Source organism: Hippoglossus stenolepis, chromosome 17 (assembly GCF_022539355.2).
Source record: "Hippoglossus stenolepis isolate QCI-W04-F060 chromosome 17, HSTE1.2, whole genome shotgun sequence".
In the NCBI taxonomy this organism is placed as follows: domain Eukaryota; kingdom Metazoa; phylum Chordata; class Actinopteri; order Pleuronectiformes; family Pleuronectidae; genus Hippoglossus; species Hippoglossus stenolepis.
Window position 1 is genome coordinate 8,619,004 of NC_061499.1, and position 27,816 is coordinate 8,646,819.

Genomic DNA, 27,816 nt, shown 5'->3' on the forward strand with positions numbered 1-27,816 from the left:
GACGACAAGAGAGGCACAGAGGAGACAGGAGACGAGACACAAACGGGTAAAAAAAGAGGAGCGGAAGGGCAATTGGGGTGACGAGCGGAGACCGGGAGAAAAGAAGTGGGGGATGAGAGGTGTAGGAAGGTGAGGGAGGTAGACGACAAAAAGCAGAGGTGCAGAAACGGGAGAAACACTGCAATTGGATTAAAACCATTTAAACGAGTGAATCCCCCAATTTTTGCAACTTAGATCATATAGAAGGTGTTTGCTGTGGGGTGGAAATGTGTGGGGGACTGTGAAATGATCACGTTATAGGAAGGTTGGTCAGAGACACCATATGCCGAGCAAGCCCGTCCATCTGAGTCCTCCCGAGCTGCACAGCTTGCACAGTATATGAGAGTGTTAATTTTTAGAGCGACCGTCTCTTTCATCGCTGGCACTGATGCCTCGAATCTGGACAAACTGCACAATTGTCACATGGGAGCAGTCGGAAAAGCGGCAGCCGAGGAGACGGGCGTTTGCATTTTACGACGGCAGTTTCGCACTTTACTCGTTGCCTATAGGGGAAAGGGCACATGACAATTAGTTCAATCAACACACACGCTATGCAAGATTGCATTAAGATTGCTGCATCAAGATAAATCTTATTCTGCTATGCATGTAAACACTTTAATCAAATTACTCTTCGAATCAAAGTAAGGTTCATAATTGGATTAGTGTGTGATAATTAGATTATAGTGTTTATGCAAACAAAGTCACGTTAGACACATTCACTCAGGATAAAAACCTGAAATAGGTCACTTTCACTTCAGGGCTTTGAGGCATCCTCAATTATTTTTTTAAATATATTTTTCATTTGATCCTTGTGTGATTTATCATCATTAATTCCAAAACACATTTTCCCAGGTTAAAAGAAAAACAGAACTACTTCTTATCTCCGCTGTTTTGGTGAAGATTAACATGCAAGTGGAGTTCTTACTTTATTTTAAGCCTCGTACTCAGGCTCCAGTGGCCATAATGTGGTATTGCACGTGAGAGGACGTTATTTACCTTGAGCCTTTGTGATCGCTACACAACCTGGGTTTTTTGCGGTCGCTGTTGCTGACCTGAAATTTGATATTTACCGTTTCCCACAGCAGGGAAAAAAAACTTTTCCAGGTGGTGCCAAGCCAAACCCAAGGGACAACGCCAGAGTTTGAGCACCACTGGAGCACGATATGTAGTTTGGACAGGCCATGGGAAATTAATTTTACTGTCATAAATGTGTTGTCAGTGTCATTTCCTGTATTATACCGAGTCTGTGCAAATGTCAATGTGCATATGTGTCTTTGTTTTAGCTGCATGTGTTTCTGGCTGTGTCCTCCTTTTGTGTGTGTGTGTGTGCTTGGAAAGTATAGTGCATTAAGTAGTCAGCCACGGATAGTGGGAGCTAGGGTGATGAAATTATAATATTATGTAATGTAATAATAATAACACCAGCTCCGTCTCCTTGTCTCTGTCCCCCTCCTCTCCTACTACTTTCCCTCTGAGTCCCTGTCTCTGCTCTGATTACTGCTATTGCTGTCCCGCAGGCTACACACACACACACACACACACACACACACACACACACACACACACACACACACACACACACACACACACACACATGCACACAAAAGACTGTTTGAGAAGAGGTGGGGGAGCCGCCCAGGATTGCAGTCACCACTGGGAAGAGACTGAGCTAAAAGAAAGGAGTGAACAGACAGTGATGATGAGTAAACCCTGGAGAAAGAGCAGGAGGAAGGACAGGAAGGGAAGGGAGGAGAGATCGGGGAGGAGAGGGGGAAGTGACAGAGACAAGTTATGGAGTGTTGACTGGCTTAATCACCCAGTTTCACCCTTGTCTGTCAAAGAAATAGGAACATTTTTAAACGAGGACGGGCCACATTCTCTCACGTGGGGTTGAACACATCCAACAAACACAGAACAAAAACACAATTGTCTAATTATTTTATAAAAACAAATAAAGTTTAAAACACAAGGTGAGGATATGTTTCATATGTGTCAGTTTGGGTCCGTGCCAAGACACTGACTCTGACTGGCAGCCAGACAAAAGTATTCTAACACTTAAAAGTATGATATTCACATTAAGGCAAAACCAGTAATTTAGTCATACATGTAAAACAGTTCCTCAGCGAGTATAATTGTGTTTTCAATCACAGCTTTGCAGTAGAAGATGATTGCTGGATTTGCAACCTGCCTGCTCTGCCATCCCAAACATAAATTACCCAACAGATGGAACAAAAAATCTTTTACAGAGCTCACTTTCCTCTATAATAAACACAACACTGCTGTTTCTGTTGGGAAAACTACTGTTTTTAATTTTGAGATTGTTGATTTAGCATTCAAAGTGTTATCAAGTCTTCACAGTAGTTCTGTCAGAGCCTCAGTTAGCGTTATCGCTAAATGCTGTAATGCTCACTCTAGGCTCGGGTATTTTTAGAACGCCACCGACTATGCTTTGGGCCATCCACACCATTTTAAATATTACTAAGATGATTATTTTGGTTTATCATTTGATACAGTGCATGTGGGAATACAAACATTTATCTTCTCTTTAAAAAGACCTCAGCACTAATATCCAACTCCAACAGACCTCCACTGTTCTGGGAAACATTTCCATAAGGTTTTGGCTGCAGGGATTTGATCCCATTTAGCCACGAGAGCATTAGTGAGGTCAGGCGACGATGCTGGGCGATAAGGCCTGGCTGGCAGTCAGTGCTGCAGCTCATTGCCAGTTTGTTCAATGGAGTTGAGGTCAGGGCTGTTTGCAAGCCAGTGAGATTCTTGTGCACCAACCTTATCGACGACCAAAGAACATTCCCCAAGTTGTTGCCACAGTTTAGAAAACTGTCTGTCACAACATCCTGCAGCATGAATAATATTCTTATTTGGAGCCAAGGAGCCCGACCCAAACTGTAAAAATCTGCCTCAAAACAAGTCTTTTTGGCATTTAAGTTTCAAAGGTTAATGCCTGCTTGCTTAGTTTATAAATGATCTATGTCAGAGTGATTTTTTTTCTTCTTTCCCCATTACGGTCCACAGCCGCCCACTCATGCTTTACTTCATCCGTGTGAACAAGACAGTTTTTAAAAACACCTTGCTGCTCCTCGAGGAGGCAAGCGAGGAGGAGGGTAGAAATGTAGATGAGATAAAGGGAGGGGAGGGAGCACAATGCAGGGTCCTGTTGTGAACACTGATTACTCTCTGCCCACTTGAGATTGATGGAGAGCGACACAGCAGGCGCGCTCGCACGAGCACGCGCACGCTCGCACGAGCACGCAGACACATAAACAATGCACACATACGCATATACACGGTGTATCTAAACAATCCCGTGGACGCACACAGACACACACACACACACACACACGCACAGACAGAGGAGTTCTCTGTCTCTGTATACTGATTGATGATGGCTCCACCTAGACTACATTCTGCACAACGCTCCTGCAGTGTGTGTGGGTGTGTGCTTATTTCTCTCTGTGAATGCAAGTGTGTGACAGAGCTCTCTCTCTCCCTCTCTCTCTCTCTCTCTCTCTCTTTCCCTCCCTCTCGCCAACTCTCTCTCTGCATGTTCGAATGTGTTTGTGGGTTTATGTGTGGCAGTTCCCACCTGTCTTAATTAGCGGAGGCTATTAAGACAGATCGGCTGATTAAGTAGCATTCCCCTACTGTCTAATGAATAGCCAGCCACACACATGCACACACCATTAGACACACACAGCTAAACATGCGCACACAAAAGGTACTGTAGCTCTCTAACCCACATGACCACCCACACATGGATTTTGCGTTTGTGTGTAGAGCCAGTTATTCATTTTAGGTAGAAGCTCTCTTCACGTGTCCACTCCCACAAGTACAATATGAAGTTGTATCATCCAGCAAAACATCAATTATATTGCATTTACTTTTTAGGCAGATGCTTGAGGGACATCACTCAGGCTTCAGAACAGAAGAAGACCTTGAATAAGTTATACATTTATTCATCAGGCAAAGAACTCCAAAGTGCACAGTAAGTGCGAGTTAGGGCTGTTGAGGTGTTAGAACTGGGAGGAGTGGAGGTGCTCTTGTTAGAGATGAGTCTTTCAGAGACTCTCGACGATAGAGAGGTAGGCTCCTGCTCTCATTTGGTAGCTTGTCCAGCTATCGAGGAACCTTAACGACGAACAATATGGACTTTGATCGCTCAGGCACAGCAATCATGTGTAGGTTGAATTTTATTTGGGCAGACATGATGTAGCCAGTGGAGGTTGATGAGCAGCAGAGTGACATTTGCCTTTTTGGGCTTATCAAAGACCAGAGGTACTGTCACGAATCTAGTCTGTAAGGGTCTCACATAGTGAAGGCCTGCAAGAGGGACGCCGCCAAGGTGAGAGATAACCATGGCCTGAACTGAGATTTTGACCTGATTTCTTTTTTTTTTATGTTAACATGTCAGATGCAAAATGCTGAGAGAAGGATAACTGAAATCAAATGTGACACCCAAGTGTATCACATGGCTTTGGGCAGGCAAAGAGATGAAGAGGTGATTTTGATGTCGATATTGTCACAAGCAGGAATGGATACAAAACAAGTATTTTAGAAGCCATGCATTTGGATAATTAGACCCAAGGGACTACTTTTAAATGTAAAGAGAAAAGGGCTCTAACACTAAGCCTTGAGGTGCCCCACTCAATGTCTTACCGTACCTCCATGAATCTTTACCTCCTGGCACCCTCCTTTCACCCCATGCTTCCTTATTTCCTCCCTCTCTTTCACTCCTTACTGCTGGTGGAACAACTGTATTGTATCTCCATTAAGGAATAGGGGCACAAAGGAAGGTCTATTGTATTTAATCAGTTATGTACTTTTGCTCCCTCTGGCCACTCTTCAGTCAATATTCACTCTCTCCTGCAGACTTTTATTTTTCCAGCGTATTTACCTGTTAAGGATGATGATAGTTGTAATTTGAGCTCCATGCACATTTGCAAGAACAGCCATTGTTGGTGTTTGATTGCTGAAAAACTCTGAATACTGCATCGGGACCTACTGAGCTTTATAGAAAAGGGTTGCACGAGGGAAACATTACCAGAGTAATTGTTTAATCTTAATCTCCAGAGAACACCAATTAACTTTATTTCCTAAAGGAGTCACTATTAAAACAAGAGCAAAAGATTGCCTCCAACATTTTTTACATAGATATTGTCATCATTTTCAACAATCTATGTTGTAAGTGTGATACTTATTCAGTCAGTTTAATTGAGTTCATAACAGATAGATGCAGCAAGTTAATCATTAAAACCCTTTGTTTAAACTTCATTGATGAATTCAAACAAAGGAACTTCCCCTTAGCTGATGGTCCACGACATCTTCACAAAACTTGACCATTTTACTGTAAGTTTTATTGTCCCTTTGTGTCAGGTCTTGTATTGTCTGTGTCACTGTCAAAGCACCGAGTATGATTCCCTCTCAGACCACAGTATCACATAAAACATTGGTGTCCATCTAAAGATGAACTATAATACCTCAGGGCTCCCCTGAAGTGCTTTTATTGCAGATATTTGGGGAAACACCAGTCACAGACAGGATCCCTCAGCATAGATGAATAATTTAATAATGCATTACAAATTGTCCACATGGGGAAAATCAACTGGCGTCTCCGCAGCTCAGAGGCGGATGTTTTTTTTGGAAGTATTAGGGGTTTTCTGCTGGAAGCTTCGTTTTAAGCTTTAATTATCCATGTAAGTAGTTGCTAAGTACACATGGTGTATTTATTAAAGTATTTCCATCCTCCGTGTACATACATGCTTGTGACCTATGCAGTAGCTGAACTACATCTCAAAATGTATTGTGGAGGAGGTGCTGCTGAGGGGATATAGATTGGTGACCTTTTTAGTCGCCAACTTGTTTCTCTAATCTTGCAGCCACTGCTTGAAGATAATTTTTTGTAATTATACCTTCGTCTTGCTCATTGGGATTTTTTAAGTGCTTCCTGAGTACGTAGTTTATTATTTTAGCTTCTCACACACATAGAGCGGCTGTCTTTATAGATTTATGATTTAATTCCTGTTTTAATATGGGAACGGATTGAATATGCACACATTCTACCTTTAATGATGTACCCTGGGTAATGACACGGTAGCAGGAAGTGAATCAGGAGCTGTAAACATGAATAATAAGTGTGAATGTGCACATATGAAGAGCCACGCAGAGAAGATCTGAAGAAAGGAAAGTGTGTGTGGGGGGCGGGAAAGAAGCAGCGAGAGTAAAGAGAGGAGGAGAGGAGAAAAAACCTAAAACCCAAGATAAATACCAAACAATCAAATGTTTGTGCTGTGTTTCAGCGTGTACCAGATTATGATAAATACCCAGATTATAGCCCTGTTAGATATATACACAAAGTACTTGAGGTGATACCTGTGGGACACGATGCACATCTTCTAGTACTGGACTGAACATGATGTTTATTGTTATCCACGTGCCTGACATTAACCTGTCTCTGTTCCTGGGTCTAAACTGAGGTCAGTGTTTTGTTTTTTTTATCCCTCCAGAAAAGGTTAATCTATTTTTGGGCACTTATGTCTCTTGAGGTTTGGTCCACATCCTGCTCCTGTGCCTAATTATTAAGCAGGCACTGTAATCTTCTTCAGTCTGAGCACAGCAGAGGCAGACAGGCATCTTAATCGTTCACCAGAACAAATTCCTGCGACCGAACATTACTCAGAGCAATTTGAAAGAAGCCTATCAGCTTTACTCCATCTCAGAATACTTAAAACAACAGTTTATACTTGAGGACATGTACAATCTGTTATCCAGGGTGTTGCATATATATTTTTGGGGTTTTCATTTGAGACGTTATTTTTCATATAGATCTTCTGTCTTGAACAGATTACCCATAGCACATATATTGACGTTTGAAATTTCACATGAGCCTCAACTGGGATCTCAATTTTTGTCCAATACTTATATTATATGACTGTCTTTCATCTTGTTCACTCCAGTTTATAGACTAAATCAACATTGATTTGATAGTGTATCCAATTTAAATCAGAATTTAATATTATTTTCTAAATATGATCTACAACAGGGATGGAAATTTTTTATTATTTTTTCTAAAAAAAGTTTCCTTCACAGGCCATACTGAATTATGACAATATCTCTAATACCATGACTGGAACTTCTTTGTATGCTATGATGCGTCTGATGTCAGATGGTAGTGATGTTGATGCTACTCACGGCTGGTTTTAGACAAAACAACTGGCTCAAACTTCACTCTTAGATAAAAGCAGTTAGCAGTAATCCCACTCAATAAAAAAAAAACTTGTCTGGATATGTGGTATTTACTGTGTTCTTTTGTGTCATCGCAGGACAGAGAGAAACTCCTTGTTGTCTCCTTCAGTGTTTTTTTATTTTATTCATCTCAATATCTTGTGCCACATCAGTAATCCCCTCTGCAACAGCTCTTCAAGACAAACTAATGTTTTGGAACAATTTAACTTTGTCCGGTGCAGTCAGCTCTGCAGTGGCAACAAGACACTCCATTACAAATTCTCCTCCTGAATGAGGTTTTAACCTCTTAGATCTTTTCAGCTTCTTGTGATTTCTGCTTCTTGTGCACAAAAACTCTTTCCAAACTAATTTGTCCTTGAATCTTATCCGGTTCTGTGATCAAAACAGACACACAACCAACCCTGAAGGATATGTTAGTGTACGTTATTCTCTTTTGTATTCATGGATAGTCTCAGGGGCCACGTCAACATGTCTAGCACACCCAAACACCCCAGAGGCCGAAGGGTTCCCCACCACTGATCTACAATGAGATGTGACACAACAGGTAGATTTAAACAATAAAGGGACATAAATACATTTCTGTTCTACCTCTTTTTGTATGGTATGTTTTTCCCCAAAGAAATGTTTTATAGAGACAATCCCAATAAATTACCATATACCAAGGAGATATTATTTATTTGTATTGCTCCCTCCAACTCACAGTAGTTATTTTGTTGTGTTGGTGATGTATGTAATTTATGCAGTTTTATGTGTATCTGGTGTGTGTGTGTGACTAATTGTTCACATCAGAAGATCCTTCTGATCTAGGGCACAAGGTGACCCTCTCTCTCTCTTTATCTCTCTCTCTCTCTCTCTCTCTCTCTCTCTCTCTCTCTCTCTCTCTCTCTCTCTCTCTCTCTCTCTCTCTCTCTCTCTCTCTCTCTCTCTCTCTCTCACTCACACACACATAGACACACACACCCTTTAAAACTCCTGCTCAGCATTTTTGTGCTCCACTTTATACAGCTGTTATTAGAGGTATAGGTGTATACACTGTAATGCCTCTATTCATGTGTGCGCGTGCGTGTGTGTGTGAGCATGCATTTGTGTGTCTGTGTGTGTAAGTTGATATTAATGGTCTGTGAAGGTTAACAGCAGGGGTTTATAGAAGGAGACAAACGAACATGAGAGGGCAGCCCACTTCATACTTTACACGGTTTACGGCCGTGTGCACTTCTGTCTGAAATGTAACAGCCGAGGTGATATTATTACCTGTTGGTTGACACTACAAAATGAAAGCACCCTACAGCAGAGGACTGGCGGTGATGTAAAATGGAGGTTATTGGTGTCAGGGATTGTGTTTTAGCTGCAGATATTTGAAGTTAGAGGGGGATGACTGCAGCGAAATTCTGCCAGCAATGACCTGCCATGCTTCATGTTACCGACCACGAGAGCCGTGTTCGTCTTCCCGGCCAATTAAGGGATCTTACCGGCCCTGTTTGATGAAAGAGCTGCAAATTGGGTCCAATGTACTGGTGCTGTGTGCCATCAAAGCCTCAGTGCACGAGCTTACTTCAATGCAAAAAGGCTATTGTTAAGAGTGGTGTATTACGGTGTGACAGTCCAGTAGTCCCTTGTTCCTGTGTAATTGAAACCCTGTCTTATTTGCATATAGCAGTCTTTTAGGTGCAATGTAGTTAAAAAAGTAGTGTAGAAAAAATTAGAATGAATAATAATTACTTTGATATGGTTCAATACAACACCAGCCACCAACTCCAGCTTTGGAAACAGCCGTGAGAATTGAGTTTTTTTGGTCAGAGTTGCTGGGTTCGAATCCCACAACCGGCTGGGGAGATCTCTGCAAAAAAACGATGAATAAGATATACGATTTCCTGCTTCATTAAAAGCAGCAGCTCTGAAGTCCAGCGATGCGGGAACCGACTGGTTGAGTTTTGGGCGGGGAAGTTCTGACACTGTGTATAATTCAGCGTGTGCTCGTGCACTTTGTTCTCACTTCATTCTACACGGCAGCTACAAACACAGAGTCAATGTTCTCACTGAGATACAGGCAAGAGAAAGGAAGTGAAAGGAAACTAAGTGGACTAAACTTAAGGCTGATTATTAGCATTTGTTGCAGGGACCTTAGGGTCTTTAAAAACGACCTATTGGATCAGGTGTAAAAAGTTTACGAGCTAAGGTTTCCTAAATGCATGTTTGTGTACGTTCTGTTGTTTTGTTCTATTTGTTAAATTATTTTTGTTTTTATCTATGTCGCTCTTTCAGGTTGTCGGGCAGTAATGTCCCATCACCCATTGTGAGCAACAAGAACTGGCTGCGGCTGCATTTTGTGACCGACGACAACCACCGTTACCGTGGTTTCAGCGGACATTATCAAGGTAAGATGTGTAAGATACGGTGACATCCACAAAAACAACACACACTTACACACACACACAGTCGATTTCCTGGAGTCTTACCTTAACCATAACTACTGCCTAACCCACGTAATGTGACTAAACAGATTTTGTGTCCCCACAATATAAGAAATGTATAAACCTAAACTGGACATTATATATTGTATATTTGTGACAAACAGGACTCGGTATATACAGCATCTACAGATCTCTTTGTTAATGTTGGGTTCTTTTTCTGTTTTGCTGCTTTCCCTTTTTGTTTATCCGTTTCTCCCTGTTGCTTTATTTTTTTCCCTTTTCAACTGATGGTTATTTCCCCACAATTTTGCCTCTAACTCCCTTTAATTACGCCTGTTGACTCCAGTCTTCCTGTCTCTTCTCCACGCCGCTCTCTCCTCTCTGTCTCCAGCGCCCTCCCGCCGCTGTCGCGTTCTTTCTTCCTTTCTCTCCGTTTCTCTCGGGTAACTGCACACGGAGGCGTACAGTGAGATTTCTCTGACACAAAACCTAACTGGTGGAAAACATTTTGAAATTCGTTTGGCAACATCCACGTCTCTCAACGGTGATAATCAGAGGCGAACGTTTGCAGCAACTGCACAGACAGGCTGGAACAGATAGGGCTTATATTCTACACTTGTTTTTTATGCTCTTCCATGTTTTTGAGTTAGTCTCAGTTTTTGTTGTTTTTGTTTAAATAACTATTCTTTTTGTGAATCACCCGTGTATGGTGCATAAAGTCCATTGAACACCACAAGACACACATGGAGCCGTGTTTGGTATTTTCATGGCCGGAGGCATCGGGCACAACCTGCAGCACAGTTGGAAACAAGACAGATTGACAGACACAAGAACTGAATCATGGTCGATCAATCAGCTCCTGTAATCTCCTTAAATCTAATGACCGGGAACATGTTGTGTGTGTCTTTTATTAGAAAGTTAAGCTGGCGAAAACTGAAGTACATTGTTCCTTCCTCCATGCGTCATTGGCTGAGTGGGCGGGCGGCACAAGTGTAAGTCGTGGTCATGCTTGATACCAAAATTGCACCGTGCCACTTGATTATTACCGACACGCTCCCTGCTGCGTCTCGCCTCTCACTTCAGAGCATTCAAGTTCACAGCAAGTCGCCAAAATGCCAAGTGGACGAGAGCGGAATAAGGTGCTCGCCCGTTCCGAAATGCCAGCACTCGGGAGTCGGAGCCTGCACCGCGTGCTGTCATCAGACCTTGTGCAGTTTGTCAAAGACAAAAACACACAACCGCGATAGTGTCATGTTCTGAACTGACACAAAACAGACTGCATTTGTCAGGGATGATGCACGCACGCGCACAACACTGTGACACAATGTGTTTCACAAAAGTGCTTTCTTTGTTCCTCCCTCCCTCCGTTCCTTCAACAATCTTCCAACATCTTCTCTTTTAACTCTAAAATCTATTTTTTCTCCGCTCTGTTTGCCTCCGTTGCTTCCATCCGCTGCAGAGTGTTTCTTCAATCACGCTGCGATGCTGGTTACGACGTAATTAGGGTCATGTGTTCATTTTTGTTTCCAGCTGTCACTCAATCACAGAGAAACCTCTCTGAACATCTTTGATTTGATTTTTTGATTTTTCTTCAGACGGATGAGTCGTGGTTTCCCTACGTGGAAATTTTAACAACTGAGATAGAAATGAGAATCATCGCCTCCTCCAAGCTTGAATGTTGACGAGACAAATATTGTGTAATAGCTGGTTTTACATATGTTTAGAATGTATTTAACTTTAGAAATAAAATCAACCAGAATGGCAAACCTCCTCCAAGACCCACAAGTCCCTTTAAATTCAATCAAGCTGCTTAGAGTCTTATATTTCAAACTCCTAAGTGTGCCTGATAATTTTCATCAAGATCCATTAATTATTTCATGGGAAAACACAAAAAGAATGTCGCAATTAACCTTAATGGGTTCGTCCGTGACCCAGACAATCAGACAGAGGTGAAAACATAACCTCCTTGATGTAGCTAAATACATAACTGTATCTCTGTGTGTTCGTGTGGCCACTGGACGTATATTTTACGATATTTGCTTTAGGACTTAATGGAAAAGTCCATTATTGTGTTTACTGCTGAGCAAATTGATTCCAGTTGTTTTTTCTCGTTGGGATTACTCACATAAAATATTTAAATTTGTAGGATTTTTTTTTTAATGACCATGTTATTTGTACTGTCTTGTTCACATTGGTCAATTAAGCCAAATGAGTGAGTGAGGCTGCTATTAATTCACTGGTGATTCTATATTCACTTTTATTAACTGCGTAATGTCTCGAAGCTCATTAGGTTTGTTATGACCCCATATTATTAATAATGTGATTTGTTAGGTTTCTTTTATGTTCCCACTGTCGACAAAGGAAGAAACGCATTAAACGTGATAATAATATTTAGAATGGAGACAAGTCATTATATCAAAGCCAATGTATCCAAGTCAATGACGGATTATTTATGTACACATGCAGCAGGTTGTACAGTTTAGAGGTTTTTAATTATTGAAATTCAAGTCGTTATAAAACCTCATAAATCTTTCCTCTCTCTCATTCTTCCCCTTGACCCTCTTATAACAGTTTCTGTCATCTTTCTTTCACTCTGAATGTCTCCTGTTTCCTTTTCACCCTCTCCTCACCCCTCTCCTCACCTCTCTCCTCACCCTCTCCTCACCTCTCTCCTCACCCTCTCCTCACCTCTCTCCTCACCCTCTCCTCACCCTCTCCTCACCCTTCCCTCTCCTCACCCCTCCCTCCTCTCTCCTCACCCCTCTCCTCACCCTCTCCTCACCTCTGTCCTCACCCTCTCCTCACCCTCTCCTCACCGTTCCTCACCTCTCTCCTCACCCTCTCCTCCACTCTCTCCTCACCCTCTCCTCACCCTCTCCTCACCTCTTTCCTCACCCTCTCCTCACCTCTCTCCTCACCCTCTCCTCACCCTCTCCTCACTTCCTCACCTCTCTCCTCACCCTCTCCTCACCCTCTCCTCACCTCTCTCCTCACCCTCTCCTCACCCTCTCCTCACCTCTCCTCACCCCCCTCTCCTCACCCTCTCCTCACCCCTCTCCTCACACCTCTCCTCACCCTCTCCTCACCCTCTCCTCACCCCTCTCCTCACCCTCTCCTCACCCTCTCCTCACCTCTCTCCTCACCCTCTCCTCACCCTCTCCTCACCTTTCTCACCTCTCTCCTCACCCTCTCCTCCACTCTCTCCTCACCCTCTCCTCACCCTCTCCTCACCTCTCCTCACCCTCTCCTCACCCCTCTCCTCACCCTCTCCTCACCTCTCTCCTCACCTCTCTCTTCACCTCTCTCCTCATCTGACTCTTGATTGATTGACTGACAGCCTGACCACTCCCCTTGAGATTACCTTTAAATAGTTTGAATTGGTTTTAATTGATCTTAATGAAGCATGGATCAATGTGTTAATGAGGGGCGTCAGCTTGATGGGTTAGTTGATTAATCAGTGGAGGAGTTCTTAACCAACTTTGGATTAATTGACTACTTCCTGTCAGCCGTCAATCTCCATTACGTAGTTGGGTTTCAAACATTAGCAGAGACATTGTGTCGGGGGGGGGCTGAAAGAGTCACTGCAAATTGATTTGGAAAATCTTCACTACTTGTTACAAAAATCTTTGCTAAAATGTCATTCAACATATTTTCTCATATTTTCTCGTCATTTTCGCCTCATTAAAGCAGTTTGACAAGAGTTAATGCATTATCTGGACTTAGCAGTCGTTTATCATCTATTACTTCACTCTAAGTTAGTAAATGCATGTCAACGGTGTCAGTATGAAATGAGGACGGATCAATATCCTGAATGAAACGTTGCCAATGCCACGACTGACATTGTGAGATGACTGATGGATCTCCTATTGATTTCATATCTCGTGGAAACTCTCAACATACTGATGAAAACTAAAATAAACCGACATATTGCTTAATTTGCATGAACAACACTTAAATCACCAAATAGTGTATCTTAAAAATATTATTATTTTGCATTTTATTCTGTTTATTCCAAATGATCTTTACTGTTCTCTTTTTGAGCGCATGTATTATTTTCTACACCGTAAGGTTTATTGTTTAATCAACATTCTTTGTATATTCATCAACATCACTTCATTATTAATAGTTCCACTTAATGATATTCCAATTAATTTATTACTTAGAGTGTGATACCACCCTGAAAGCCATATGTTGTTCTGGTCTATTTAATTCAACTTGTCGCCAGGAACTTTTTTTTAATAATTGGGTTAGTTAAGTTTTGTGGCAAACGCTAGATGGAAAAAAAATTTACATTCTAAATCCTTGTTGGCAGGGTTAGTTTAGTTTGTAAGACTCTGGTCTGAGACCTCAGAGGGAGACAGTTGGCTGTAGGTGCTGCCAGTGAGCTGGACACACACTGTGTACGTGTGTGTGTGTGTGTGTGTGTGTGTGTGTGTGTGTGTGTGTGTGTGTGTGTGTGTGTGTGTGTGTGTGTGTGTGTGTTTAAGGTCAGCCACTCAGCTTACAAAAGCCTCCTCCTTCTTCTGCTGCCCAATTATGAAGTTCTGAATTAATAATACTCTCATAATGATTATTATCCAAGTTTGTAGAGAAGGGGGTGCATGAGGGGTGGCAGCAAAAAAAAAAGAAAAGAAAGAAAGATGAATCTCACAACAGAGAAAGAAACTGAGAGGAGGTGGTACAATGGTGACGAGATCCAGAGAAAAGATTGAAAAAGCAGGACGGATGCAAACTAGGAGAGCAAAATAGAGAAAAAGGCATAAAAAGAGGGATGGATGTCAAGGATACTACTTATTTAAATAAATATATTTTAAAAAGTTGGGTACACTTTTAGTTTAAGGGATCATTGTCTCAAAAACAATATCTAGATTAGGCATAAGGGTGTTTGACATGCACTCTGCTTACAGCTCAGGCAAAGTACCTTTCACACTGTAAGGTGTCTGTGTTAGGACTCACACGTGCGTTAGGACTCACACGTGTGTTAGAAGTCACACGTGTGCATGCACAGACCTTTAGTAAATAATTACACAAGCGTATGATTACTTACTAGTCTCTCGTCTTTGGAAGTGTTTTGTTTTTCGAAACAGGAAATGCCAGTGAAGCTTGCAGCTTCTCTTAATGGCTAAACCCAATTCACTGACTTAATTGTCCATCTGAATCCTTAATTGACGTTTCAAAAAGATTCACAAAGGCAGCGTTTTAAAACACACCCTAGGCCATATGTTGATAGAGCTCAATTAAGGGCATTAACCATTTCAATTCCAGTTTCTCTCCCTAGAACATAGTGTACTTGTTAAAGGGTGAAATTACTCCTATTTACATAATTTACATTCAATTCCTCCAATCTCAGGCAGTTATATTAATATTTACTGAAATCATCAAATATCCATAAATGCCAGCATTTACATCTTAGGTTAAATACTATGAATATTAAGGTAGAGCGAGTCAGACTAATTTATAGGCAGGCTTTAATTTGTCTTTTTTTCTTTTGAATTAGTGTTTGTCATTTGTTTCTATAACGTTTGGACTGTTATTTCAATACCTCTCTGCTGCTGTCCGTCATCTTTACAGCTAAATACAAGCACAGCCATTAAGTGTCCATTAGCATGTTTAATTAAAGCTCAGTAATTATTCAGCTATGTCGACTTCTCCAATCTTTTCCACCTCAGGATCAGAAATGCATGTAATTACTCTCTTTAAAATATTTCTATAAAGCTAGTGTGTGATTTCTGAGTGTGTTCTGAAGCACGCTATAGGGTCGTACTTGGCAGGCCATAATTAAATCAGAGTGGATGTATTTCTTTACCATTGGAAGTATTGAAAGTTCATTTAATCATCCTGGTACTCACAACATGTCACTGGGCACTGTATCCAAGCTAAGTGTGGCATTGCTTTGTGGGACAAACACATTCAGCATGTAGGTCAGTATTGTAGAAGGTAAGTCAACAAAAAGTATTAGGGTTTCCAAGAGGTGTAGATGTGTAAAAAGATTTCAAGTAAAGTTGACAAGTCTTTTTTTCAGACTTACAGAAATATTGCATGGAGAATGCCTGATATGGAAATTATCTCTTTCTGTCATATCTGGTTTCCTTCTCCGTCCTCTGACAATATCTTTACCATAAACTCATTGGTTGGGTTTCAACAGCCAGTGAAGACAAACCAATTGAAATGTAAATCCAATATTCTTTTACACATTCTTCCGCAGGTTCCCTCAGATCATTTTCAGTGGGGTAAAAGACCGTTCTGACTTCCTGTGAGAAAGGCAAAGAGGGGACCATGGCACTAGTGGTGGTTGGGTGATGAAGTGGCAAAGTTATATAGACAGCAATGACGGCAGATTAATGCAACAAGTAAAGTAGTTTGAATATTTGAAAGCCAGTAAGTGACAATTCACACGAGCTGCCTTAGACTGCACAATCTCACTCATGTGCCACATTTTGTTATTTTTAACTTTTCATCAAGATGCATGAGTTATTCCCTGAGCAAAGAGTTGAGTTATCTCCTGACCCATATTTTCCACCAAGTTTGGTCAAATTCCATTCAGTTGTTTTCGTGTTGTATCAAACTAACAAACCAAACAACAAAGAAATGGGTGAAAACGTAATCTCCTCGGTGGAGGTGATAACCGAGCTGGATCCTGTGATGATCAAATCTAAAAGATAATCGTCTACCTTGGTGATATTTTGCTAAAAGCTTCATTAAACCCAAAAGTGTTTCCAGTGAAACAACAAATCACATGGTTAGACCTTTTTTAATGAATGTAGCTTCTGTAGATAGCGTTGCGATAATGGACACGTGCTTGCTCGAGGGTTGTAGACGAATGTGAAGACCACAGCTTTAAATGTGTGGACAGATTGAGAAAGCTGTGGTAAAAGCCTGAGTGATGCCCAAAGTTCCCTTGAGCAAAGTACTGAAACCCAGCTGCTCCATAGCAATATGTTGAGACTCTTGTTTCCAGATGAAGCTGGCTATGTTACAGTTATACTCCTACCCCCCCCCCAGCAAATGCACCCGTAGGCTTCAGCTGTAAAAGTGAATGTGCTTTCAGTCATCTTTCCCTGTTAAATAAAAAAAAACAACAACATGAACATCTCTCCCTCAAAGCTAGAAACCAGTGAATCATGTTGCCAAATAAATTCCGAATTGTCAACCGCCACAGGAATAATGAATGAGAACACGGTTTTACAGTGAGTTTACGATTGTATTTTTATTTTTCTCGCTATGTCATTATTTATAGCAAGGGAAAGCCGTGGACACTTTCCAGCCAGTGAGTCATGGATGCTTTCAGTCAATGAGTCACACATTCGCTCATCTATCCAACTGCTGTCATTCTGGTAACTGCTCCTCCAGCAAGTATATGGCCGAAGTACAAAAAAATATTAGCATTTTTAAAAACTGAATGATGAAAATTGTTGTGCATTTAAATAATTAATAGTTAACTAAACCCCTCCCCTGGGCAGTGATCATCCAATCACAGCCTGCCGATGTCTATGGGTTGATCCGTCAAGATAAATACTATGACTCAGAACATTCTACAAATGTAAGAAATGGATTACAGCATGTTTGACAGTGGACCATTAGTGTTAGCATGCTCAGCTAATGAGCTCACTGTAGATCGCTAGTAGTAGATCACTTAAAGATCTGCAAAGACCTACCAGTGGCTTTCAGTTAGACTGTTTGCCCCCTTGTGGCCAAGATGAGACATAACCAATGACTATGGCCGACACCATGAACCAAGCTTATTGAGTTATACCCCCCACCAACCCCCACGGGCCTTGTGCATGTTGGATCCTTTTTGCATCTTGCTCATGCACACTCTGCTGCATTAAGCATTACAGGCAGACACATACTGTGTACACCCTGGAAACCCTTCCTTTTATCGTCCAAAGATGAGATAAAGACATACTTCTCCTTCTAGATCAGAGGTACACTTGCCTCCTTCCAATCCGTTATTTACCGTGGTGTACTCGTTCCCCGTGTCTGTTTGTTTAGTTTCTCGGCTGAATCGGTCCAAATGCAACAGGAACATTTGATCCGAAGCGTGAATGGGGTTTAGCGAAGGCTGAGGATTACCTTCAGTAGATATTCTGTGATCACACTATCTTGCACGGTACAGTGCCTTAAACTACACCCTCTACACCTGGCTGTGGATGTGTGTGTTTGTGGATTATGCCACTGTGTGCGCCTGTGTGTGTGTTTGTGTGCTTACGGTATGTATAAGTGTCCTCCTACATGCGTGTGTTCCTGCAGATACAGGATTGTGTGTCTGAACTCTTGTCGGAGTGGGTGCGTGTGTGTGTGTGTGTGTGTCTATTTTAAATTGATTAATCTATCAATATGTGCTTCTTTGTATTTTTCATTATAAGTCACGACAGTTTATGTGTGCAGTTGTATTTGTGTGTCCGTATCGATCCATGCGTAGGTGCGGCTGTGTTTGCATACAGGCGCTTTGTGTGTGTGTGTCTGTGTGTGTGTGTGTGTGTGTGTTTGCATGTTGTCAATGCGTTTGTCAGGTATGAACAATTGTTTGCCTTCCCCGCGGCAGGGCCTACCAATCACGGCCCTCCATCATCTCTCTTCATTACCTATTCATGAGTTTCTGTGTCTGCAGGGCTTTGATTGGCTCTTAATGAACAACTGACGGCAATATCACTCAGCCAGTGCTATGGCAACAAAATAAGTCAGTCAGTACAAAAGAATCACCAGTCAACCACTGGTACCGAGACATTATTCAACTGGAGCACAGAGACAGCCGGCCCCTGAGGGAGGTTGACATATTGGATATTGTCGACAGCATGGTACCTTTGACACGACTCTCATAATGTCTCGAATCTACTTGTGATCAACTGCACACATCTCGAAAAAGCTAATTACCTCGGATAATTACAGCCAAGCTAAAGGAGCACATATGGAATATACCAATATGTTTTTGTGTATATTTATGCCGATGTCCTTTTTCCTTGTCAGGCTTGACTTAAGAATCTGTCAAAGTGAGTGCAGACACACTGCCGGCCTCAAGGGCTTCATATGAGCTCATAAATCTATGAACTACGCCTTTATCATTTTTCACGTTATTGGGGAACCATCACTGGCTTCCATTGTCGACTCAGTCCTCTGCTGTCGCTTTATCAAAAGGGTTGTTAGCACTGGGATCATTACAGTGTGTGTAGCAGAGAACATACCTAATTAATGCAAGTAGTTTGCATAGACACGAGCTGGGTATGTTGCATGATTGTTGGTCTGTGGTTACGAAAACCATCAAATCTTCTGAAGGGCGTCCGACAACTACCCTCGTTCACTGATTGTAATTGCACATATATGCAAATGGGGGCAAACTCATCATAGACGGAGGCATGTGCTTTGTAAACAAACCACTTGGTCATATTTCCTTGTTAATCTAACATTGGATCCAGCTTAATAAGCAGTGACACAACAAAGCAATTGCCCTATAATATAATGTATTGCTCTTAACGTAAATGTATTTCCGTTATTAAATCATAGTTTTGTTGGCATTACAAATCTACTGTAGATTTCATGTAAAGGAATAAAGATATGTATTGTTTTGGGGAGATTATTCACTTTCTTACCAAGAATTAGATTAGAAGATTATAACCAATGTACTATTTGTCTATTGATCTTTAGCCTTGTTTAGCATTAAGATTGGAATCCATTGGAACCTGGTTCTGTCTGGTTCTATATGCAGTTAAGATATGACACTGTTATTTTTACCTAATAGTTAAGAAGGCAAATACTTTTTTCCACCCATCAATTATCTATACCTCTTATCCTTTGAGGGTCACGGAGAGGAGACAATCACAGCCCAAAAATACCACTTGTATATTTCCTAAAATTGCTTTAAAATGTTTGAAATGAAAGGAAAATAGAATAAAATAAATACATATTTCAGCAACTCCGCCATTATGGACTGTTTCAATTATGATTCATTATAGTTTTCAACTGCTTCAACCATTTCTTTGACGTCAACAGCCGACCATTCCAAATTTAACTGCTTCAATCCTGACTTCAGCCTCGGTCCTTCAGCCAGTTAACCATGTGAGTTTGAGGTTATGATGAAACCAAAGACAGTAGAAGATAGACAATTCTATCAAGGTGCATTATCCCTGTAGCTGAGCATTGAGCTGCATCCTTCCTTGGGTTACAACAGCTGTAGCTTTTGGTATAACATTCCAGTGTGCTCTAATAATGGCAAAACAGTTTTTTGTTTTGATTTGAAAGAATGAAGCAAACATTAGATTCCAGCAGATGCTTTAAATACATGGCTCAGTGTGTATTTTATAAAGCTTTTGTTTGTCTTTTGTCAAACTGTTGGATTAATCGCCGTTCTTGTTTATGTTGTTGCAAGTTAAATGTCGTTTTGTTAAATGTGCAGTATTTTAGTGATATAAATATGGTTTACCTAAATGCAGCTGCCCTTCCATCTGCTGTTTGCAGTAGAGCTTCTGCTTGTAGGCTAGAATATTAACATGGGCATATTTAACTTTGATGCATATTCACACAGGACAGGTTTTATGATGCATATTAACTGAGACTTGATACAGGCAAAAAAAAAAACTCATTTGACTTTTAACTATATTTGGCCCAGTTTCCCTGATTTGGCAGCTTAATGGTGAGGAAATACATTTCAAACCTGATTTGAGGACTTTGATCTAGATCACAGCTTCCCCTGGTTGTTGAGTAATAAGTCTGTTGATGAATGTCCTTAATTTTCTAAAATTGGGATATTTTCAAATACAAGTCAGTGAAGCAATTACGTAAGTACAAATATATTGTTCCTACCCTTTATTGTCCCAATGAGGAGTGTTCAATCCATTGACTGATGGATCAAAGGCTTGAGCTCAACTCAAAGCAATGTAGTGGAATGAAAATGTTCTCACTCCACCGTTATCAGAGTTTCTTATGAGCTACATGTTCAAGTGCAGCTGTATGTCGCTCTTCCAAAGTGTTTTTTGAAATGATCTGAAAACATGAGAATATCCAGGCGAGGTATGAATCACTGCTCTTAGATATCAAAAGTAAAAGACACTTTCTTCTGAGAGATTGTGTTTTTTCTTACTTCTGTGTGTGTGTGTGGGGGGGTGCTCGGACTTTGCTTTGAACAGTTGTGACGTATGAAATTATTTTAAATCGCTGGAGAAATGTGTTGATAATTAGTTGGATTTGACCTTGATGACCAATTGCAAAGTCTTTTTCCAATTTGAAAAAAACATTCTAATGATGACATAATTAGAAATGTCAGCATCACACAGCCTCATTATAAAGGTCTTAACCTAATCTACTTCAGAACTAAACAGTATTCAATATGTGTTATCATTCGAATTGTAAATCATGCATTTCCCATGCAATAGCATTAGGCTAAAACTTTGATCCCATGCCGTGACCTTGTCCTTTGACCGATTTTAAAAGATAATCTATAATCAATAGGGCGACCCATCCTCACCAGTGTGTGTTGCAAACTTAATCCAGATTGGATTAAAACAGGTTATCGCTGTAACAGACGAAAGATATGGATTTGAATAAACCGTCTCGTTACTGACAAACAGGAATGGATTTCCCAGTCCCTCGATTAACATGAAGGTACAGTTGAACCCCAATTAGAAGCAAAGTAACTGAGGCGACACATTTTTATTTTGGCAGGTGTGTCACATGTGGGGTTTCTTTTAAATGAGGAAAGTCATGATACTGCATCTCCTTCAGAATCCTGAGTTTCACTTGCGGTTTATTTATGCCAGATAATTATAAACCAGGACATATTAAATGTTGTGAAATATACATATTAATTGAGTTACTGTAAACTGTTATTTAAATGGACTAATTTACACATATTAACATCTCTTTTACAAGATTAATTAAGCATCTAGTTGCACATTTTTTCTTCTAAGTGAAGCGTTCTACGCTGGGGATCAGAATCTTTCACTCTTTTCACACACGCACCTGCCGTTCTCACACTCATCCAGCTGGAACCACATTCAATTATTAGGCTGGAAAACACAATAACGCACAAACCTAGTTAACACTCGGCCACTTTACATTTGATAAATCGTTAACACATGAATCAACACGGTATAATTTCAACACTGTAAGTACAGCACCACCAGCACGTGTGTAGCCGCTGTGTCCCATTAGGATAATTGTTGGCATAAAATACACAAGAAGTAATTTAACCGTGTCGAGTAGAATACCACTGATGTATGTGCTCATGTGCGGCCCCCTGTTTAACATTAGGATAAATGCAGCACATTATCTCATCCGCCATTTGTCAAGCGTTTGAAAACCCACGTCTGTCAGCCTCCCCATCAGATATCCAGCAAAGTGACTTGTCACCGTGCTCAGTCATTCAGGACCAGATATATTTGCGTTTACATCTTAATTATTCATGTCGTTAATGTGTTCATTTATTCTGACTGGGTTCAGCAGGAGAAGAAATCTGGAGGGAGTCTCACTGAGATTCCCTCGGGGGGTGTTTTATTCCAACATGGACTCAGATGCAGCTCGCACCCACTCACTCTGTCACCTGCACTCTATCTCTCCAGCCATACATGCTGCGCCGCATTAACATTCAGTTTGTCGTCTCCTGTCTTTGATTTACTCTGATTAAAGGAACCATTTATTTTCCCGACGCACCGTTATGCGAATGCTTTGATTACAGAGCTGCATCATCGCCGATTTGATTAAAGCTGCAATTTTCCTTTTGCCAGCTTTTTTTGTTCGGGAATGTGACGGCGCTTCCAGCAGAACACCTCGACATCTGATGTATGGGCCTGAGTGACAGAGAGAGAGAGAGAGAGAGAGAGAGAGAGAGAGAGAGAGAGAGAGAGAGAGAGAGAGAGAGAGAGAGAGAGAGAGAGAGAGAGATTAAGCTTTTCCTGTGGCCAAAAACTCCTGGATGGTCAATCACTCCTCCAACATTCCTCCCTCTCTCCCTTCTCGCCTCTCTCCGCGCCTCTCGCTGTTGGTTTCCACCATCTTACAAATTTCCTTTGCCTTTGAAACTTTCTTTTCCACTGTGCTCTTCTCCCTCTCAGCATTGTGAGGGAGAAGAATCTGCCTTTTATTTTTATTACTCTTATTATTATTATGCCTTCACGAGATCTCATCTGTTCTCTGATTTCTCTGCTCTTCTCTGTATTCTGTTCTCCTCTGCAGTGAAGCGATCAGTAGATTTTAAATCGCGGGGCGTTAAATTATTCCCTGGCAAAGACTCCGGCAACAAGTTTTCAATATGTGAGTTCACATCTTAATGTCACTCTGGCTAATGAACTAACGTGTGATGGCTTGGTTTGGCTTGCATTTGCATCTTGTTTTATCTTATTTTAATTTTTTGGGCTTTTATTAATTTTGTCTCTTTTAAAAGGCTGTTGCATCCGACACTTTTGAACCATTGATTATCGATAATAAAGATCAGTTTGCAGACAACAATTCACAGACACGCGGTGAGAAAGTTTTTGGCTTTCACATTAAAATGGGAAACAAATTATACATAAACGTGTGTAAAGTGCCACAGCCTTTATAAGAGCCTGCTGCTGCTATTTTCTGGTACTTGCTATGTGTTTTTTTTGTTGTTGGATGTTTTGTACATGTGTTTTGGTCATGGTGTCTGGGTTTATGCATGCTCCTTCACGGCTTTGATTTATTTATCCACTGCTTGTTCTGATAAGATTAATCACGGTTGGTTTTTTGCTTGCTTTGGGCTTGTTCAGGGAATGTGAATCAGCCTTTGTGATATTGTTTACAGCCCCCCACCCCCTTCCTCTTCCTCCTTTCCTCCTCTTCCTCTCTTCTCTTCATTTCTCTTCGACTATAATGCACAGGTCACCGAGGGCATCAATGCAATCTTTTGAGTTTATCACCACATCTCTCCACCACAGAGGCTAATGGTGGAATTATAAGAGTCCTTCACTATTTAAAGCACATTATTGTGGATTTATTATTCCAATCTTTATACACATCACTTAAATCAGTCCACACTAAATAGGTACTATATAAGCTCCCCACGTTACTTTACTGCTCTCCACAGTTTCCTAAAACTTTCGCTAAATCTCAAGTTGTAGGAATGAAACACTTTTGAAACCCCTTAATTAGACACCCCGAGGAGTAAGGGTGCTAATGGTTCATAAGTCATTTGACATCCTGAGCACATGAACATTATTTAATTCCGTTTTAAAGCCTTTTCAACACGCTGACATTGGGGGAACATGCGGAAAAATCATGAGAAATCTCTCCCACAAAAAGAGCAGCACCATTGTAACCGAGATTTCCCTTATTGAAGCTGTCAGCCGCCTGATATAACCTCACATTAGATTTATTTTGCGTCTAATTACCTCTTTATTTCCTTCTCCCTCCTTTGTCTCTTTATTGTACCTCTGCTTCTCGCCTTTTCTCTTTCACACACGTACATGCACATAATACCTCACACATTACACTCACTCAGGAAGGTCAGTTGTTTGTGTGCTGCAGATAATTGTGATTGCATTTGTGTTATTTCTTTTCTTTAATTACACAGCGCACATTTTCACAGACAGTTGTACATGCTCATAAATTCTAAACATGCGTATATAGACATATATAAGCACAAACAAATACACAACACATATGCATCTATACAAGGATAAACACAAAAGAAACACCCACATTTGCACGTTGTTTCGACCCTGCTGCTTCTCCATGTTGTGAATCGGTTTGCATGCTCATTCTTATCGACGCCATTTCTTTTACATCAGTGATTTATTTTGAACTTTGTGTTTGTGTGAGCATTTGCCTGTGTGTGAATCTCTTAAATACTGTAAGAGCTGATGGAAAAGCGATGAGCTGAGCACAGCGCGGCACAGACACACGCTGCGCTGCAGATTCATCAGGTTTCCCCGACAGGTTGCACAGTCAAGGTTGAGGTTTGATTTTTGCAGATGTATGAGTTTGTATGTTTATTAGCCGATATGCTCCAGTGTTTCCTCCAGTGTGACTGGTTTAGCTCTTCAGTGGAGCGTGTCCACATTATACACATGTCTCAGTTTCTCTCCATGTTCATATGTGTGGGAAAGTGTTTGTGTGTTTGTGTGTTTGTGTGTTCGTACGACTCGTACTGTAACCAGTCCCTCTGTCGGGGTGTGAATAGTCCAGATGGTCAAATTAGCCGCTCCAACAAAGCAACAAACTATCTACTCCAGCAAATACACACACGGAAAAATACACACCGAGCACCTGCTGCGTTTGCTGATACAGACTAAACATGTACATGCGTGTTGGTCAGACAGCTCAGGCAGCCAGGTGGGGGGGTGTGGAAGCAGAATAATCACTCAGCTTGTGTTTGTTGCACCTTATTGAATTCTCTGGCATCAGCATTTCTGTTTGAAAAAAGACAACATTTAACTTTTTATGTATTAGTTTTCACAAAAACAATTGTTTTGCAACTACTGCCCCAAAAAAAAACTTTTAACAACAACCATATTAATATTAATAATATTAATAATAGGAGGACCACAAAAATATTAAATACAAAAATTATCAAATAATATAAACAATTAAATAAAAATAAATGAAAAAAATGTGAAGTCCCAACATTCCCATTATGAAACCACATTTATCTGGATAAATAGCCCTCGTTCATAAATATCAGTCCCCTAAACATAGTACAGTATTTTTTTTCCATCAAGATACATAAATCAACAAAAAAGTGCTGTGTTAAAGAAAGTGTATCTGTAAAAAATGTATATCTGGATATGCCCCCTTTTCTGCAATAAACATTAAATGTAATATTGGCCCGTGACCTTTACCTCACCTCAGTTTGGTGGGAATCTGTTTTGTTGATTTTTTTCATGAAATTGTCGTCTTTGGAACGATGCAATGAAAGTTGTTCACATGAGATGAGCGGTGACTTATTACAGCAGCAAAACTGTCTGAGTGACGATGCGTTTCAACTGATCGGGTGAAACTATGTTCAGAACAACAACAAAAATGAGTCCTGACGCGATCGTATTCACATGTAATCGTACCAATCAAATAAGTAATCAACAGACGGCACAGCCACAGTTGTCGAGGTGCTGCCTTCCAAAACAAGCTGAATGGAATACTACACCAAAGTGCATGATTACCTGTGTTTCTCCCCTCATCTGAATATCAGTCAATGCGTTTCAAAAATCAAAATACACCACGGGGTGTTTTGTTCGCTGTATAGCTGAAGTAAATTAGCGCAGCAAGACAGTTTCTCCCTCTAGTAATGTTCGACTGACACCAGACATTAGGGGAAAGGATGAACAACTAGAAAAACACACTCAGGAATCCTCAGAGTGGCCTAATTTTTTCACTTTCATTGGAGTGAATGAAAGATGAGAGGAGCTCAAGGATTATTTAAATAACTTTACTCCCACCCTGATCTCATTAAGAAATACAAGGGATCCTATCATGCGGGGCCCGAAAAATTTAGTAAAAATAGGTCGTGGATGTGCCGCGGCTCATTAGGATACGATTGTTGCTGCTGATGCTTTAGTTTCGTGCCAGCAGGAAACGTCTCCGTGGCACATGATGGATCCTCCTCCGAAAAACAACACAATAACAACACAAAAAAAACAGCTTAAATCTATATTGTCTTTTGAAATGGAAAAAAAAGTTTTGAAAATGGAAAGCTTTTAAATTGGAATGGAGTTCCTTGTGTTTTGCATTATTCCACATACCTGACAGCTATTTTTTTTTTTTTTGTTGGCTTTCTCTGAGTAGAGTTGAGGCTGTTTTTCCTCTTTCTCTCCGCGCTCATCCACATACGCACTGACACACACTGTCCGTTGCTCAAAGTCAACCCGGCAGCTGTGTTTCTCGAAAGTTTCATAAGTTGCTCAAGAGACAGAGAGAAAAGACTTGGGAAAGAAATGGTTCGGGGTTTTTATGAAAATAGAATATTCTATAGTGTGGTGTGTTTTAAGGGAAGCCAATGAAAATGTAGCTGTGGGGGGTTATTTGTGTGGAAAGAGGAGGCAGGGGTTGAGCCCACCACAAGAAAGTAGGAAGAAGACAGAAACAAAAAAGAACAAAGACAAGGAAAGAATAGAATACAAAAAGGAATAAAAGCAACCTTCACGTACTGTGAACAGGAGCGTTGCAAATGAAAGACAGAAAGAGACAAAGTAGATCCCGTCAGATGTGTGTTTGTTATGACGGGGCTCTGCTCTGTCTCTGTTCTACCACCGTGATGTCTGGAGAGTTACTGTCAAGATTAGCTCTCCGCGAGAATTAAGATCAAATCTGCAGCGCCGCGTCGTCCCCGTCCAATCCCGCCTGTCTCTCCATCTCCCGGTCCGTCTAAACTGTTTCTCCCTCCACCTGTTTCCTGCCGCCTCTAAAGTGATTAGGTGACAAGGCAGGCAGGCTTCCAGAAGTGAAACTAGAAGTAGAGAGCTTGAAATTTCACGGGGAAGAGTGACGGACAGAGACGGTTTTAGATTCATGCCAGGTTGCATTGAAGTTGATGTTATTTTATTTTGGCAGAGGGGCTTTTACTATGGCTACTTAATTACCGTACATATTTTTTTATAAGAACAAGTTGTTTGTCTTTGTCTTTATGAACATATGAAACATGAAGAGTAAAGTATAATATAATTTCTGTCTCTTCCACGGAAGGTTTTCTTGTTTTGCTTCCTCCTGTCCTGTGCCTTCTAACCTGCCCCCTCTGTCCCTAACTCCAAACCTGTCTGTCTCTCTGTGTAGTAAATGAAGGTGGTGTGAGACAGGCGTCCAACTCCTGCCCTGACCCCGGAGAACCGGAGAACGGGAAACGCCACGGCAGCGACTTCAGGTGCAATTCGCACTCACAGACATGACACGATTACTTTCAGAGACAGAGGTGCACACGGCTTTCACCTGCACATGTGGGAGTGCATGTTTTACAGATCTGTGAATGGAGCTCTGCTGGTTATTCCCAGATTAACGGTTTGTGATTCAGGCTACATCCATGCACATCAACTCTGCTACAGATCAGCTGCCATCCACACTACTCCGGAGTTTTAGATGGTTTGGAAACGCTGCTGGCCCCGATTTAGTTTGAAAACTCAGCTGCAGAGATTTAGTGTTGACGGGCGGAAATGCAGATGATAATGACGTG

General features: G+C 41.1%; 1 protein-coding gene across 1 annotated transcript in view; it reads left to right on the forward strand.

The window, feature by feature from the left end:
* csmd3b (CUB and Sushi multiple domains 3b) overlaps nt 1–27,816 on the forward strand; it is a 318,096-nt gene that overhangs the window by 170,230 nt on the left and 120,050 nt on the right. Inside the window, exons 6-8 of the mRNA XM_047344329.1 lie at nt 9,562–9,674; nt 22,875–22,952; nt 27,423–27,510. Coding sequence (XP_047200285.1) covers nt 9,562–9,674; nt 22,875–22,952; nt 27,423–27,510 — 279 coding nt within the window. The remainder of the gene's footprint in view (nt 1–9,561; nt 9,675–22,874; nt 22,953–27,422; nt 27,511–27,816) is intronic.